Consider the following 13,742-nt stretch of genomic DNA (forward strand, 5'->3'; position numbering starts at 1 on the left):
ATCCCGCTTAAACACTAAGGGAAGGAACCGGCAGAGATGCTCATCAGGGAGGAGCTTGAGGGGAGGCCTTCTGACTCTGACCTCTTTTGACTAAGCCTCCATGGGTAGAATTGCCTTTCTCTCTGAGGACACGTGTCTGTGGGAGCTCTGGAGCCAGAGGGAAGGAGGAGGTTCCATGTGAGAGGGGAGCTGGGACCAGTGGGCACCAAAGATGAATTCCACATGATCCTACCCGCTCACAAAACAAACCCTGCTGGCCTCCTAGGATCCAGAGATTGTGTGCATGTGTGTGAGCAGAGCGTGGAGTGTACGAGGGGCACATATAGGTGAGGCTGCACAGGGGTGACTGTCTATGTATGTGTCCTGGGGGGTGTGCATAGGAGTGTGGACACAGCTGGGGTCCTTCTTACGGCATGGAGCGAGCAGGGTCTCTTCTTAGTCACTCTCTTCAGCTCCTGTAAAATCCTGTGGTTAGAGCTCACATCCATGGCTGGCACCCAGAAGACAAAGTTCCCATTGTCCCATGCTCTGAGAGTGACCAGCCCGAGCCCTTCTGCACCACCTGACGCCAGGGGACCTGCCAAGCTTCCTGTCCAGGACGCTCCCAGCTAACTCTCCTGCCCCGCCCCCGGTCAGGCACAGAGTGTCCTCCTGGCCCCTTCTTGGAGCAGAGTGAACTAGCCCTGTGACCTAGGAACGGGGAGGGGACTGGGCCAAAGGTCCCAGCTGCAGGCAGCAGCTGGGAGAGATGTCCCCTTCAGGAGGCACATGGCGGCATCACAGCATGGCACAGGGCTGCAGGGGGGTCTCCTCTGGCATCCGGGGCCCTGGGTTAGGAAGAGCAGGGGTGGGACGGGAGGAGGACCTGTGTGCAGAAGCAGCAAGAGAGCAGGGCTGGGTGCAGAGAGGCTGGCGGAGGAGTGCAAGGGACCTGGTGCTGGTCAGGGCCCAGGGTCAGGAGGACCAGTCCCCCCGAGGTCTCCAGGAGTGCCAGGGTTGAAGAAGCCCGTCCTTGCTCAGGGGCTGGGCAGACATGCTGGGGACTGCAAGGGGCTGTCCTGTGGGGGAGGTGCACGGGCTGGTCCTCTGCTCCAGGTCTGACATCCTCTCCCAGCAGCCAAGCCCCGTGCCCAGCTGGTCCTCCCAGACCCTGCTGCACAGCCGCCCGCTCGGGCCTCTGAGGAGCCTGCAGGCCCTGCGTGTGAGGAAGGGCTGCCGGGAGCTGGTGACATGGCCAGGCTGGGTTCTTCTCCAATCTCATTTGGGGTGAAGGATTGGGTTCCTAAGGCCCTCGCGCTGAGCCAAGTCTGTGAGGCTTCTTTGCTCAGGGCAGGATGGGCTCTGGCTGGGCCCCTCTAAGGATGTAGCGAGGAAGCTACCACACAACAGCAGGGAGGCTCCTTCCCCGACAGGTGCCCGGGGTGAGCTTCTTCCCTCTGAGCCTTTGGAGACGAGCCCTTTCTCCTGACTCAGCTGCCGTGGGAGCCTCAGGTGACAGGCAGGTTGTGGGGTGTGAGGGACCCCAGAGTGTGAGGCTGCAGGGGCGCTGGGACACGCTTGTCCTGCTGGGGTCCTGGGCCCACAGACCAGGGGTCATGTCCCCTCCTCGTCTCCTCTGCCTTCCCTCCCCTTCTTTCGCTCTTCCATTCCATCCAGCTCCCTTCGAGAGAAGACACACACACTCCATGTGACACTGTGAATTTATCCAGGGAGTGGGAAAGAGGGGAAGCCAGGTGAGTGACAAATGGGCAGACCCATAACACACGGGAGTGATCGGGGGCCCAAGGCGATGGTAGTCACACAGGACTTAGCAGCTACAGTGACGGCTGCCCAGGGTGTCTGTGTCCTAATCCCCAGAGCCAGCGAACAAGCCTGTTTTATCTGAGTGGGCCTGTGTAATCGCAAAGGTCTTATGAAAGAGGAGATGTGAAGACAGAAGCAGGGGAACATTTGAAGAAGCTGATGGTTTTGAATATGGAGGAGGGCCCAGGAGCCAAGGAATGCAAGGATTGCAGCTCTAGATGTGGGAAAAGGCAAAGAGAGGGATCCTCTCCTAGATCCCTGCACAGGGGTCCCTGCCAACATCTTGGCTGTGTCCAGGGAAACCCACTTCCAAATTCTGACTCCAGAGCTGTCAGAGAATAACTCTGTGTTGTTTGAAGTCCCTAAGGCTGTGGTCAATTGTTTTATCAGCAAAAGGAAGTGAATTCAGGGACAGACAGGCAGGCAGAAGGCGCGAAAGACAAGGAGAGAGTAGATAGACTGGAGGAGGGCAGGCGATCAGGGTTTAGGTGGACAGTCAGAGACACAGGTGGGTCAGAGACAGACGGAGAGGTAAGCAGATAGGGAGCCTGGAGAAAGGTGAGAGGAGGAGGGCAGAACGTCTGATGGGCAGGAGGCAGGAGATGAGGTAAGCCGGCAGGTGGGCAGATAGAAGCAGGAAGTGGGCACAGAGGCAAGGACGGGAGAGAGTGACAGCAAGAAAGGATAGCAGGCAGGGGCCCTCAGAGCTCGTCCTTCTCCCCAACAAGGATTACAGGAGCTTCCTGAGCTGCAAGTGGATCCCATTCTTGGGCTTCAGCACAACTTTTGGAATGGGAACAGGGACCCTGGAGGGATCCGGTGCCAGCTCAAAGCGAAGCAAGGTCAGGGCCACGGCCACCTTCATCTCGTTCATGGCAAACTGCTTCCCGATGCAGTTCCTGGGTCAGGGAGGGAGAAGGAAGTGAGCAGAGGCTTCTAACCCCTGCTGGGCACAGGGCATTCAGGGCTCTCCTCCACGTGGCCCAGCCCCGATCCCTTCCTTACGGGTCACACTGAACGTGCCGCCCAAGCCTCAGTCCACCCTCTCCCCCTGACCTTTACAAAGCCCACCTCTCTCCAGGACTAGCTCCTAACTCCTACTTCTGCTCTCAGCAGTAGTAAGTCCTGCTGGGGAGGGTAGGTGCTCTAAGCCGCAGGGTCAAGTCACGTGAATCAGTAAACATGAATTAGTACTTTGTTCACTCGTCCACAGGCAGTTTCTGGTTTCAGGCCAGGCCGGGGCACTGCAGGGGGGTGTGGGCACACTCTCGGGCCCTCAGCACCCATGGCAGACAAGCAGGGGCCCCAGTCCCCAGACAGGACAGGACAGAGTTGTGTAAGGACGTCAGGATGGCAACAGGGAGGCTTCCTGGAGGGACCACGGGTTAGCGACCCTCAACCTGCTGGACCACTTGCTTCCCAGTTAATGCTCCGGCCTCCTGTCTCCCCTCAGCCCCTCAGTCAACCCGGCCCTGGAGCCTTCCCATTCTGCTCCAGCAAGGCCCCTCCTCCCATCCCGTGGGCTCCTCACTGGCCTTTTCAGTCTCCTTGCCTCCCCTCTCTCTACTGAAGCCACGGCAGCTCGGGGCCTGCTGTGCCCTGCATCACAGGGAGGACACATCGCAGGGCCGCAGCTGGCGTCACAGCCCTCTCTGGGCTGCTCCTCACTCACCTCACACTTGTCCGGCTCCTCTTCCTCACTCAGCTCCTGTTGAGGTCCCCTCCCCCCACCTCTGCCGGCCACATGCTCAAGACTCAGTCTAGTGACCGCCTGGCCTCCCGCCTCTGCCGCCTGCACCTCTTTCTCCCACATCCCCAAGCAGCTTTAGTGTTAACTCAAGGACACATCACCGTCCCGTGACCAGGACAGTGCCAGAAACATGGAACATTCCACAATCTGCTCAGTGAATGAATGAATGAGTGAAAGAGTGGATGAATGCATGATGTCTGTCTTGTAAGGCAAACGTACTGACCACTAAACTATGGAAACGTTGCATGTCTGTCTTGAATAGCTGTAGTTGATTCTTGACTGTGAACTCTTGGAGCAAGGAAAGTTCCTTTTGTCTCTGTGTTCCCATCTTGTAATATATGACTTGGCACACAGAGGCCGGCTTAATAAATAGCTTTCTATTTGAACAAAGTTAATTGAATAGAAAAAAAAAGGGCTGGAGTAAAATTAAATATTAATTCTGACCTAGGAATTGAGTTGCCAGGTACCCCCTGTCCTCTAGTGGCAGCCGCATGACCTGCAGCCAATGTCTACAAGGAAGAACAGGACCCTGGCACAGACCAAATCCTAGAGCAAATTCTGGGAATGTGTTGCGTCAAGCCTGTCCTGTGAAGGTTGATTCACCAACTGAAAATTTCACAGAATTATAGACTCAGAAAAAACTTGGATTACTAAGTAGTTCCAAAGTTATGGAAGTTACTATTTGGAGGGGGATCTGTAGCCATAGAAATTTTCACAGCAGTCATTTTGGAGTGTATCATCCAGCTTAACAGCTATTTCATGTGTGCTTTATATTTTACACGGCAGGAACTTCTCAAATGCATGTGTCAAACACAAAATAGTGAGTTTTCTCTCAAAAGCACTTGATTGCCTTCAATTTCATCCTTTTCTGCCAAAGTTAGACTCTGTAGATTCTGGGACTATGGTATATAGTCCCCGCTACATATATAGAATTTTGGCAACCAGAAAAGGTGTCATGTTTATATGAATATGCAGTCACAACTGTTGGGTTTGACTACAGAAATAGAGAAGACACACATGGCTATGTAACTTTCTTCAAACAGCAACTGTAAGTGATCACATACATGGTTTGAAACCTCAGGACAAGAAAAGCAGCTGGAAATCTAAATCCATGCAAACACGACTGATGATACAGTCAGAGGTGGATTGGTGAATTAAGTAGAAAAGGTAGTGGGCTGGACTAGGAATGTGTGAAGAGAGAAAACCATCTTTAAAGATGACTGATAATTGTGGAAAGCAAACATCTGAAGTTTACCTTTCATGAAAAATTCTAACGCTGAAAAGTCATACTCCTAAAGTGAGGAAAACCCTGGAATACTTTGGAGAGGCCACGGCCATGGAAATGTGGCTGGTCATTGCGGAAGTCAGGAGGTCAAGGTCTCTGTGGCGTGCCCTGAAGGCCTTCATGTATATGGGGACACACGCCTCCTTCCCAAAACGCCAACATACAGGGACATAACTGCATACACCACACATGAATGTAGACAGTCACACACATCAGGTAGCACCATGACACCCAGATGCCCCAGGTACAGAAGGCCTCACCTGGATCCTCCTGAGAAGGGCAGGAAAGCATGGCTGTGTTGAGAAGAACCCGGTGCAAACCGGGAGGGGTCAAACACCTGCAGAGAGAGCACCAGGGCCAGGGCAGGTGGGGTCAAACTCCTTGCACCAATCCACCAGGGGACAAGAATCCCCGAGGGGGAGCAGGGGAGGTGCTGGTCTGGAGAGAGCATCCCATCCCCTCCTCCATCATACCTCTGGGTTCGGCCACAGCTTCGGGTTGTGGTGAAGCCCATAAAAGGAGAGGGAGAGTGGGATTCCTGTGGGGCAGGGAGGAGAGAAGGAAGACTGATGGTACCCATGGCAGCAGGGGCAATGTGCACAAAAGGCCTGGGAGCCACCATGAGAGCTACCCTCCATCACTCTGAATGAAATGGTGCTCTTGCAAGAGAGGTGGGCTGGAGGTGACGAAGCACAGGAGCACAGATTAGGAGTAGGTAACCATGGCCAGAACTGAGAAGGAAAAGAATTGGAGGCTTACATTTAGGAGCAACTCAAGTGACAACTCTCATTTATCAAGTGCCATCATGAGCCCTCGGGGAATGTGCATTAACTCATTTAATTCTCATGGCAGGCCTCAAGGAAGGCACTCATATCCCCATGTGCAGATGACTCACCTAAACTTCTGAGAGATTAAGGGACGTGACCATAATCCCACAGTTAGGAGGTGGCAGGGCTGGGATTCAGACCCACTGGGAGGTGAGCCAGTGGGTGGCCTCCAACCATGGCAGGGCTCTCAGACCTGAGCATCAGCTGCTCTCTGCCATCCACCTGAGGGCTCCCCAGAGACTGGACCATCTGACCCATGACAATGGACTCCCTGAGCTCCCTCATTTACTTAGACCCCTTATGGAAAGAACCACATCTCCACCTGCTTCTCTCTTAAGCCTTGATGTCTCAAGGAATTAGAATTTTCGGGCTCTATTATAAGACCACCTTCAGGGGCTAGCATTTGTTTACTGAGCTTTTGCTGTGTTCAAGTTCTATGTCAAGCATTTTACAAAACTTGTCCAAACTACAGAGCAAACCTTAATTATCTTAAGGTGGAAACAAGTCACAGCATCCCAGAACTGGGAAAGCACATGTGTATTTCTGATCTCCCATGTGGTCTTGCAGAGGGCTTAGTTTAGTGGGTGAGGTGAAGCTCATACCTGCAGGTAAGGAGCGTCCATCAGGGAAGGTGATGGGCTTGCTCAGATCTCTGAAAATGAACGGCACTGGTGGATAGAGTCGTAGTGACTCCTTGATGCACATGGTGGTGTAGGGCATCTGTTCCAGTTGGTCCCTGAAAGGAAGCCCATTTGAGAGCGGCAGAGCCAGACAATCAGGGGTTCTCCACTAGCTGAGGGGCAAGGTTCTCCCATCTGTTGGGCACTCACCAGGTGATGGAGGTGCCATCCCCCAGGAGACTCTGGATCTCTTCCCGGCACCTCTGCTGATGCTCAGGGTGGGAGGCCAGAGCATAGAGGGTCCAGGAGATGCCAGTGGCTGTTGTGTCGTGACCCTCAAACATGAACGTATCCACTTCGGCACGGAGGTCCGTGTCAGACAAGCTGCTCCCATTCTCCATCTGCGGAGGCAGGGAGAGTGCAGGGTTTGCCCTTCCTCTGTGCTTCTGGGCAAAGTCTTAGACCTCTCCTGCCCACACTCACTCTGGCAAAGAGGAGGATGTCCAGGAAATCCAAGTGCCTCTTGCTCCTCACCTTCTCCAGCTCTCCCTCCTTCTGCAAGTGAGCTTTCCTCAGCTTGATCACTGCATCTGTCCCAGAACAGTGGTTCCCAAACAGAGCTGAGGGCTCCTGGGGGCTCAGATGCACCACGCACCGTACCCCTATCTGCCCCTCAGGCCCAATCTGGGTAGCAGGTGGATGAGGACGAGGGTGGGAATGGGTGCACATGTCAGGGCAGAGAGCTCCAGCATCGTCTGATCCAGGTCGGGAATCCCCTCAATAACACAGCCCATGGAGGATCTGCCTGAATGCTGCTGGGAGGGGATCTCATTCCACCGTCACCAACGTGGTGACACATGTATCTCCCTGCACCTCACCTGACACCCTGACGTCTCGGTTCCCAACCCCTGCACCAGGGAAGTACCCAGCGTGGGTGTGTGCCAGCTCCTGAAAGGGAAGCAGGAGTCTGGGCTCTGCCTGAGGGGTCAAGGCCAGGCCCTTTTACATGTGCATGATGGGGGTGGGTGGGCAGGAGCAGCCCAGAAGAATCAGAAGAACCTGTGTGTTGATGGGTGAGCTGGCAGGCCCGGTGGCTCCAGCGGCCTTCAGGGGTCAGCCTGTAGATGATGTCGTTCTGGTAGAAGAGATTCCTCACCCGGGAAAAACTCAGGTTGCTGAGGTCCCTGATGGCCTGGATGTAGGACTGGATTTTCCTGAAAGGAGAGGATGCAGAGGAGACTGGAGTGGAAGGAGCCTCTGACCTGGAGATGGAGTGGGGCTCCGGGTGGGGATTCCTCAGTCAGTGGGGACAGGCAGCACTGAGGCTTTGTCATTTCTGCCTTACAGTTCGGGAGACCCTCTGTCCTTTACAAGTGGCCTGAGCAGCCAGGCTTCTCCCTGTGCAGGAATCAGGGCCTGTGACTGAGTCAAGGTTGGTCTGGGTGGAATTTGGCTCTGGTCCATGGCTCTGTGCAGAATGTTGCTTTCTGTGCTGATAAGCATCCGCGCTGCCCTAACTGCCTCTCAGGTAAGTCCTCCCCAGCTGGTGAGAACAAGGATCCTGCCATTGAAAGGTTGTCACTGACCTGTCTGTCTGGATGCTTCCCTGGTGGCTGAAGGCGCACTTCATGATGGTGTCCAGGGCCATCAAGGAGACGTGTCCAAGGACCTCCAGATGTGAGTCCAGGCTGATGAGCTCCTCCCACTTATCCTGTGGTGGGAGGGGGACATTGACCCTGCTCTGCTCCCCCAGAAGGCCTGCGCTGACAAGGCCAGGCTCTCTCTCCTTCTCTCTAAATCTTTGGATGAGATTTCCTCGCTTTCTAAGCAGATGTGTTTTAGCAATTTAAGGCTGTATCACACACGTGTAATGTGACACATATTTTCTCAGAATCTTTTATTATATAGTTAATCATGTTCTCTCATAATATTCTGTATTACTTCCAAATTTGAGGAACAATTTTTGATGATAACCACCTTGTGGGAGGCCAGAAAGCATAGTTTCTCAGGAAACAAACGTGGAGTCTTTTGTGTCCTGAGATTGGAACTGGACAGGTGATGTCCAACACTAGTATGCAAATATTTCAAGGCAAGGAAAAGCTTATGGGGCTCTATTGGGGCTCCTAGGAAGGGGCATGAGGTACTTGAATTCATTTTATTCATTCAATGTTAGCTGAGACCAGGTGGTGCCCAGTCTGGATAGGAGGTGATGCTTGTGAAGACCCAGCTCTCTGAGTGTAGACCTGGCCTCATTTCCTCCCATGAGTGGCTCAATTCCATGCAGAGGCCCTGGGCCCCAGGCCAGAGCCTATCTGAGTGACATCCTGCGATGCCCACTCTGCCACTGATGCTGCCATTGTCCAGGGCAGCCAGGGGCAGTTTGCACTGCTGCCCAGGGGAATGACCCTTGCTCTTTCCTTTGTGTTGAAGATGTGGAGATGAGAGGAGAGTGGACCCTGAATACACCATGGCCCTGCTTTCCTTTGCCTCGGATACAAGCTGGTGCTGGGGTACCCCTCTGTCCCATCCGGTTTGGGTGAGCACTGTCTCAGAGTACGTTCTGAATGCATCATTCTGGAGGCTGTGTCTGACGGATGCCTTAGGGACACAAGGGTCTGAGAGTGGACTTTGTCAGCTGTGCTGGATGTGAGTGGGTCCAGGCGACAAGGGATGGACTCACCAGCATCACTCGGACAGAGTCGGCCATGAGACCCACGTAGGGCTTCAGGATGTCATAGTGGAAGGCTGGGGTCAGCATCCGCCGGTGCTGGAACCATGTCTGCCCCTCCAACACGAGCAAACCATTCCCTGGGCCACAGATGGGTGTGTGTGTGGGTCGGGGAGACTGGATCAGAGGGACGACTAGGGACAACTTGGGAGGAACGAAGGGTGTCAGAAAAAGACACATCATGGGCAAAGGTAGGAAAGGCCAGTACAGTTCAGGAATGTGAATTTCCAAAATGGCTGGTCCATAGGATGTGATTATGACAGCTGTGAGACAGAGGCTGAAAAAGAGTAGGGGTGCAGGTGATAGAAGAATGAATAGTCAGGCTGAGAATATCTCAGAGGAATGAGAAGTGATGAAGAAGAGGCTGAGCTTCAGGAGGGCTGTCAGCACCATTACAAAGGGTGAGAGTTTTACTGGAAGGAGAGAAATGAGGCTTGACTGAGAGATGAGGGTGGGGACAGTATGCCTGGCACCTGTTGTTCTCCATTAACCAAAGAGGTAGCTCTTGGTAAACCTAACTGGTGGGTGGACTGCAGTTGTATTTAAATGTACTTACCAATCCAGGGAATCAGCAATCTGTAGGAATCATGAGACTTTGGGTCTGAAAGGTAAGGAAGGAAAGTGGAGGGCACCAAACAAGACAGGCAGCCCCCAGAGCAGCTGTGGTACCTTCCATTCCTGATGCTTGCCAGCTGGCAGTCTGTCTCAAGCCACCTCCCTCTCGCTTCCCATCCCTGACTCTCTCTGTCCTGATGGTCACTGTGTGGGCCCAGGAAGGCAGACTCAGTGTCCCAGCAGCAGAACACCCACAGGACTAAGATGGTGAATCGGCAAGAAAGATAGGCTCTGCTCAGTGCCACAGAGTAAGACAGAAGCCTGTGGTTTTCCTACAGTTTGTGGTGGTTTGGCCATTTCATGACCCAGGACAGGCAACAGTGAGAGGTGCCAAACCTAAATCAGTGTGGACAGGGAATTGTCTTCCAGACCTGGGATCATCTCAATTGGGTTAAAACAAGAAAGAAAGTAAGACAGAAAAGAGAAGTCAGCCCCACCCAGGTGTTTAAGCATTCACTATAAGTGAATAATGTTGGCCTTAGTCTGGCTTGTGGGCTGCAAGGATGGCTGGTAGAGAGTCAGGTGTTGATGGCTGAAGTGCCAGTTTCTTCTGGAATTTCACAGATCCAGGGGCATGTACCCAAGAGGGAAGATTTTCTCCTGCTGGGATGTGGGTTTCCCTCTCACCTGATCTCCCCAGGACCACCTTCATGTAGTCAGGGTCATAGATCAACACTAGGGCTTTCGTCCCCCACAGCCAGCGAGCACAGGCACTTGGGTATTTCTCTACCCTTTTCAGTAGGGGTCGCAGCTCGGTCTCCTCTTGGAACTGTCACCAAGGGAAAGATAAATCAATAAAACCCTTGTCTGTGTTCCAGTGCTGGAGTGGGGGTGAAGGGCAGGATGGGTACAGGGAGATCGTTCTTGATCGATCAGCAGAACTAGGAGTTTGGAACTATTTCTTATGACCTGGGCTCTGATCCAGACCTTGCTGGCTGTCCAGCTTTGTCCTAAGACCAGATTCTGTCCCCTTGTCGGGTAGATTTATGGGCCACCACTACAAACTGCCTACAGAAACTTCCATCAGGGATTGACTCCCTGGTGTACAAAACTTTTGGAAGTTATTCTTGCAACATTTACATGAGCAATTTATGCTAATTCATATCACTTGGTAAGCAGTTTTGTCATATAATTTTGTTTATTTAGAGAATAAAATAGATTATATTTAAAAAAATTAATTTATATATTAATTTCCTTTTGCTTACTGACTGCTATTTATCATCAATATTTTCCCAGCATACATGTAAATGTTTGCTAATATGAAAGAGTGTTAGGATGTATATGGCTAAGTGAAAAAAACTAGTACTAAATTGTATGTGTATATATTATTTTACATATTGAGTGTATACACAGTGATAGGATAGATTCTGGATGTACACATATGAAAATAGTATTGAACTAAGGTTCTTATATGTGGATTTTTAAATCTTACTTTCACTTACCGATAACCAGAAACTTTTATGCACTTCCCACCGCCTAGAGGAATCTCTTGAAACTCCTCAGCGTGGACCACAAAGGCCCTTGCTTTCTGGCTTTACCTTCTCTATTCTTGCCTCCTGCCGGGCTGGCGAGTCCACAGGACCCATTGCTCTGCCCCCAAAGATGCTGCTGCCAGTGGTCCTTGCACGGGCCCCACCTGCTCACACTTCTAGGCCTCTGCCCAGGTTCTTTCCTCTACCTGGTGGGCCCCTCCTCTTTACCACAGAGCAACTGCCTCTCCTTAACCTTGGAGAATCAGCTTCGTTTTATCACCTCTGGATTTCTCGTCAACATTTGGTCCTAGGCATATTCCATGCAGTCACCTCGTCTTTAATTCAATGGCTTCTGTGTAACTCAAAGCATCCCTCTGCCACTTTGGTATCTAATCTCTGCCTGCATCCTTCTACCATCAGGACTCACCAGCTCTGAGGCAACTTGCCTACTGTGGGATGGGTTCCTTCACTGAGCACGTACTTACTGAGCACTTACTATGTGCCAGGCACTGGTTTAAGGCACTGAATTAGGATGCGGCTGTAGATGCTTGTCTGTTTGGAGCCTCCAGGAAGAGACAGCGAGATTGAGGACATGACAACCGTAGCGGCTCTTGAATGTGTAATGGAGGGAAGACCAAGCCTCTGGGGAAGCCTTGGGGCAGGGGCCCTAACTCAGACCTGGACGTTAGAAAGCTCTTCGTCATGCACGTGTTCATTCATCGAGTCACCATTTACCAAGACGCTCTCAGGTTACAAAGATGAACCAGAGCCGAGCTCTCCCAGAAGGAGCTCACGACTATGACACTGCAGACAAAACTAGCTGAATCCGGTTAGCACTGCCTTATGAGAAGGACAGCCGAGGGAAAAAGGGTTGTCCCCTCCGCTCCTGGGAGACCCAGAAAGACATCTTGGAGGAGGTGGCTTGGGGTTGGGCCTTGGTAGACAGGCATATGAGGGCCAAGATCATTCCAGGTAGAGGGCACATGGGAGCAGAGTCCCAGAGGCCAGAATGCCCAGGCAGGCGGGGAGGACGCTGAGTAACCTGGGGTGCAGGAGGTTAGGAAGGAGAGGGGAGAGAGGTACTGGGCCAGCCCACGTGGGGCTCGGGCTGTTTCCGGTTCCCGTCTTTGGCTCCACTCTGCTCTAATCACGCTGCAGAGAAAGGGAGGCCTCAGCTCTCCGCAACCCCTGATTTTCTCCCAACATTTGTTCAGTCCACAAACCCTTGATGAGCCCCTCTCCACGTGGCCCCTGACTTTGCTCTGAGCCCCCCGCCGCCCAGGCTAGCGCTGCCAGGGCTGGGTGGGTCGGTGCTGCCCCTCCCCAGCCTGCGAGCTGCTCCTGCCCTCCTTCCTGTCCCTCCACACATTGGGCTGACATCCCTCCGCGCAGGCTCTGTGCAGGGCGCTGGCGGTGAGGGGGATGTCACGCTCAGTTCCAAGAGCTCATAGTCCAGTGAGGGAGGACACCAGGCGGGCGACGTCACCCTGTGGATGGTGCAACTGAAACGCCAGTTCTCCTTACCTGGCACCATCCTGGGAACCTCGCTCATGTGTGCCAACAACTTGTCAGGGTTTAAGCACTGAAATCAGGGGCTGGAAAATTCCTCAGTCTTAACAAACCGAACCACTTTGTCCCGACAGCTGACGTAACCCCCCACCCAGCAGGTGGGTCTCTTTTCCTGTCACGTGACACCTTCCTAGATTCCTGTCTGTCATCTCCACGGACAGCGAGCCCACAGGGCAGCATCCGTCAGACTGATGTCTGTGCTCCCAGGCAAGCTCAGGGCCAGGCAGAGAGGACGGGATTGAGGGATGGGGCAGGGAAGCATCTAGAAGCCTGTTCTATGTAAAGAGCTGAAGCTGCTCAGCCTGGAGACGGGGCAGACTCAGGAAGGAACAGCCACTGTCCTCAAAGTGCAGGGCTGCTAGGGCAGCCTGCAGATCCAACTAAGGAAGGAGTGTCTGGCAGACCCGAGGACACCAGCACAGGGTCCTGGGAGGGAGGGAGCTCCCCGGACTGGGATGAGGAGCCAAGACCTGAGAGGTAAGCTGGGTCCTTTGGTGAGGCCACGTGCTCATCCCACAGCAAGGCTTTGTCCCATGGTCTGAGAGCCCCAGCCCTCCCTGCCCTCCCACTCCCCCGTCCCACTCCATCCTACCTCCTGCATGTGCCCATAGAGCCAGTGGGAAGGAGGAGACGGGAACTGCTGGAGGGCTTTGAGCAGCCACTGTCTGCGCAGATAGAGCTGTGCTGCCTTGAACAGAAGCAGAACCAGGCCGAGCAGGGAGGCCACCTGCAGGAGCCCAGAGACACCGCCCAGGGCTCTGGTGGGGCTCAGCACAGAGATACTCATGGTGCAGCGGCTTCTGGATTGCTGACTGTCCCTGAAGGTGGCTGACCTCCCCTGAGCACCCACCTGGTCAGGGAGGCTTGCCCCGCCCACCTGGGGGAGGGTGAGGGTGAGGGCAGAGCTCAGACTTGGGCCTCCAGAGTTGTTTTTTGTTTTTTTGTTTTAAATTTAAACCAATATCTCTTTTGTTACAAAATGTAAGTAATATAAAGAGAAGATAATATTTATAAATAGAAATGGGAGTTTGGGTTGTAGCAGGATCCTGCAAACTATCACGTGCTTACATTTT

At 53.2% G+C, this 13,742-nt stretch overlaps 1 protein-coding gene across 2 annotated transcripts; it reads right to left on the bottom strand.

Annotated features, from left to right (window-relative positions):
• Nucleotides 1-1,688: 1,688 nt before the first annotated feature.
• On the bottom strand, nt 1,689-13,494 carry LOC137762237 (taurochenodeoxycholic 6 alpha-hydroxylase-like). Of its 2 annotated transcripts, none has more exons than XM_068539833.1 (12): nt 13,262-13,494; nt 10,256-10,397; nt 9,570-9,614; nt 8,966-9,093; nt 7,872-7,996; nt 7,345-7,499; nt 6,820-6,875; nt 6,496-6,686; nt 6,268-6,401; nt 5,312-5,376; nt 5,099-5,175; nt 1,689-2,702 (listed from the first exon to the last, which is right to left on the bottom strand). In XM_068539833.1, exons 1-12 carry the CDS (start codon nt 13,454-13,456, stop codon nt 2,534-2,536), a joined length of 1,482 nt encoding a protein of 493 aa, XP_068395934.1. In that variant the 5' UTR covers nt 13,457-13,494; the 3' UTR covers nt 1,689-2,533. The 2 variants fall into 2 exon arrangements, with proteins under 2 accessions (XP_068395934.1, XP_068395933.1); XM_068539832.1 differs by having other exon boundaries at nt 6,769-6,875.
• Between the last annotated feature and the right edge of the window lie 248 nt (nt 13,495-13,742).

Source organism: Eschrichtius robustus, chromosome 3 (assembly GCF_028021215.1).
Source record: "Eschrichtius robustus isolate mEscRob2 chromosome 3, mEscRob2.pri, whole genome shotgun sequence".
NCBI classification, from domain to species: Eukaryota; Metazoa; Chordata; class Mammalia; order Artiodactyla; family Eschrichtiidae; genus Eschrichtius; species Eschrichtius robustus.

Excerpts from the sequence above, each read along its gene's own strand:
- LOC137762237 (XM_068539832.1), bottom strand. The coding sequence starts at position 13,456 with ATGAGTATCTCTGTGCTGAGCCCCACCAGAGCCCTGGGCGGTGTCTCT. Across the intron at positions 6,876-7,344 it reads GCTCACCCATCAACACACAG|ATGCAGTGATCAAGCTGAGG; the intron begins GTTCTTCTGATT and ends GTTCTGGGACAG. Across the intron at positions 5,176-5,311 it reads AGCTGTGGCCGAACCCAGAG|GTGTTTGACCCCTCCCGGTT; the intron begins GTATGATGGAGG and ends CTCTCTCTGCAG.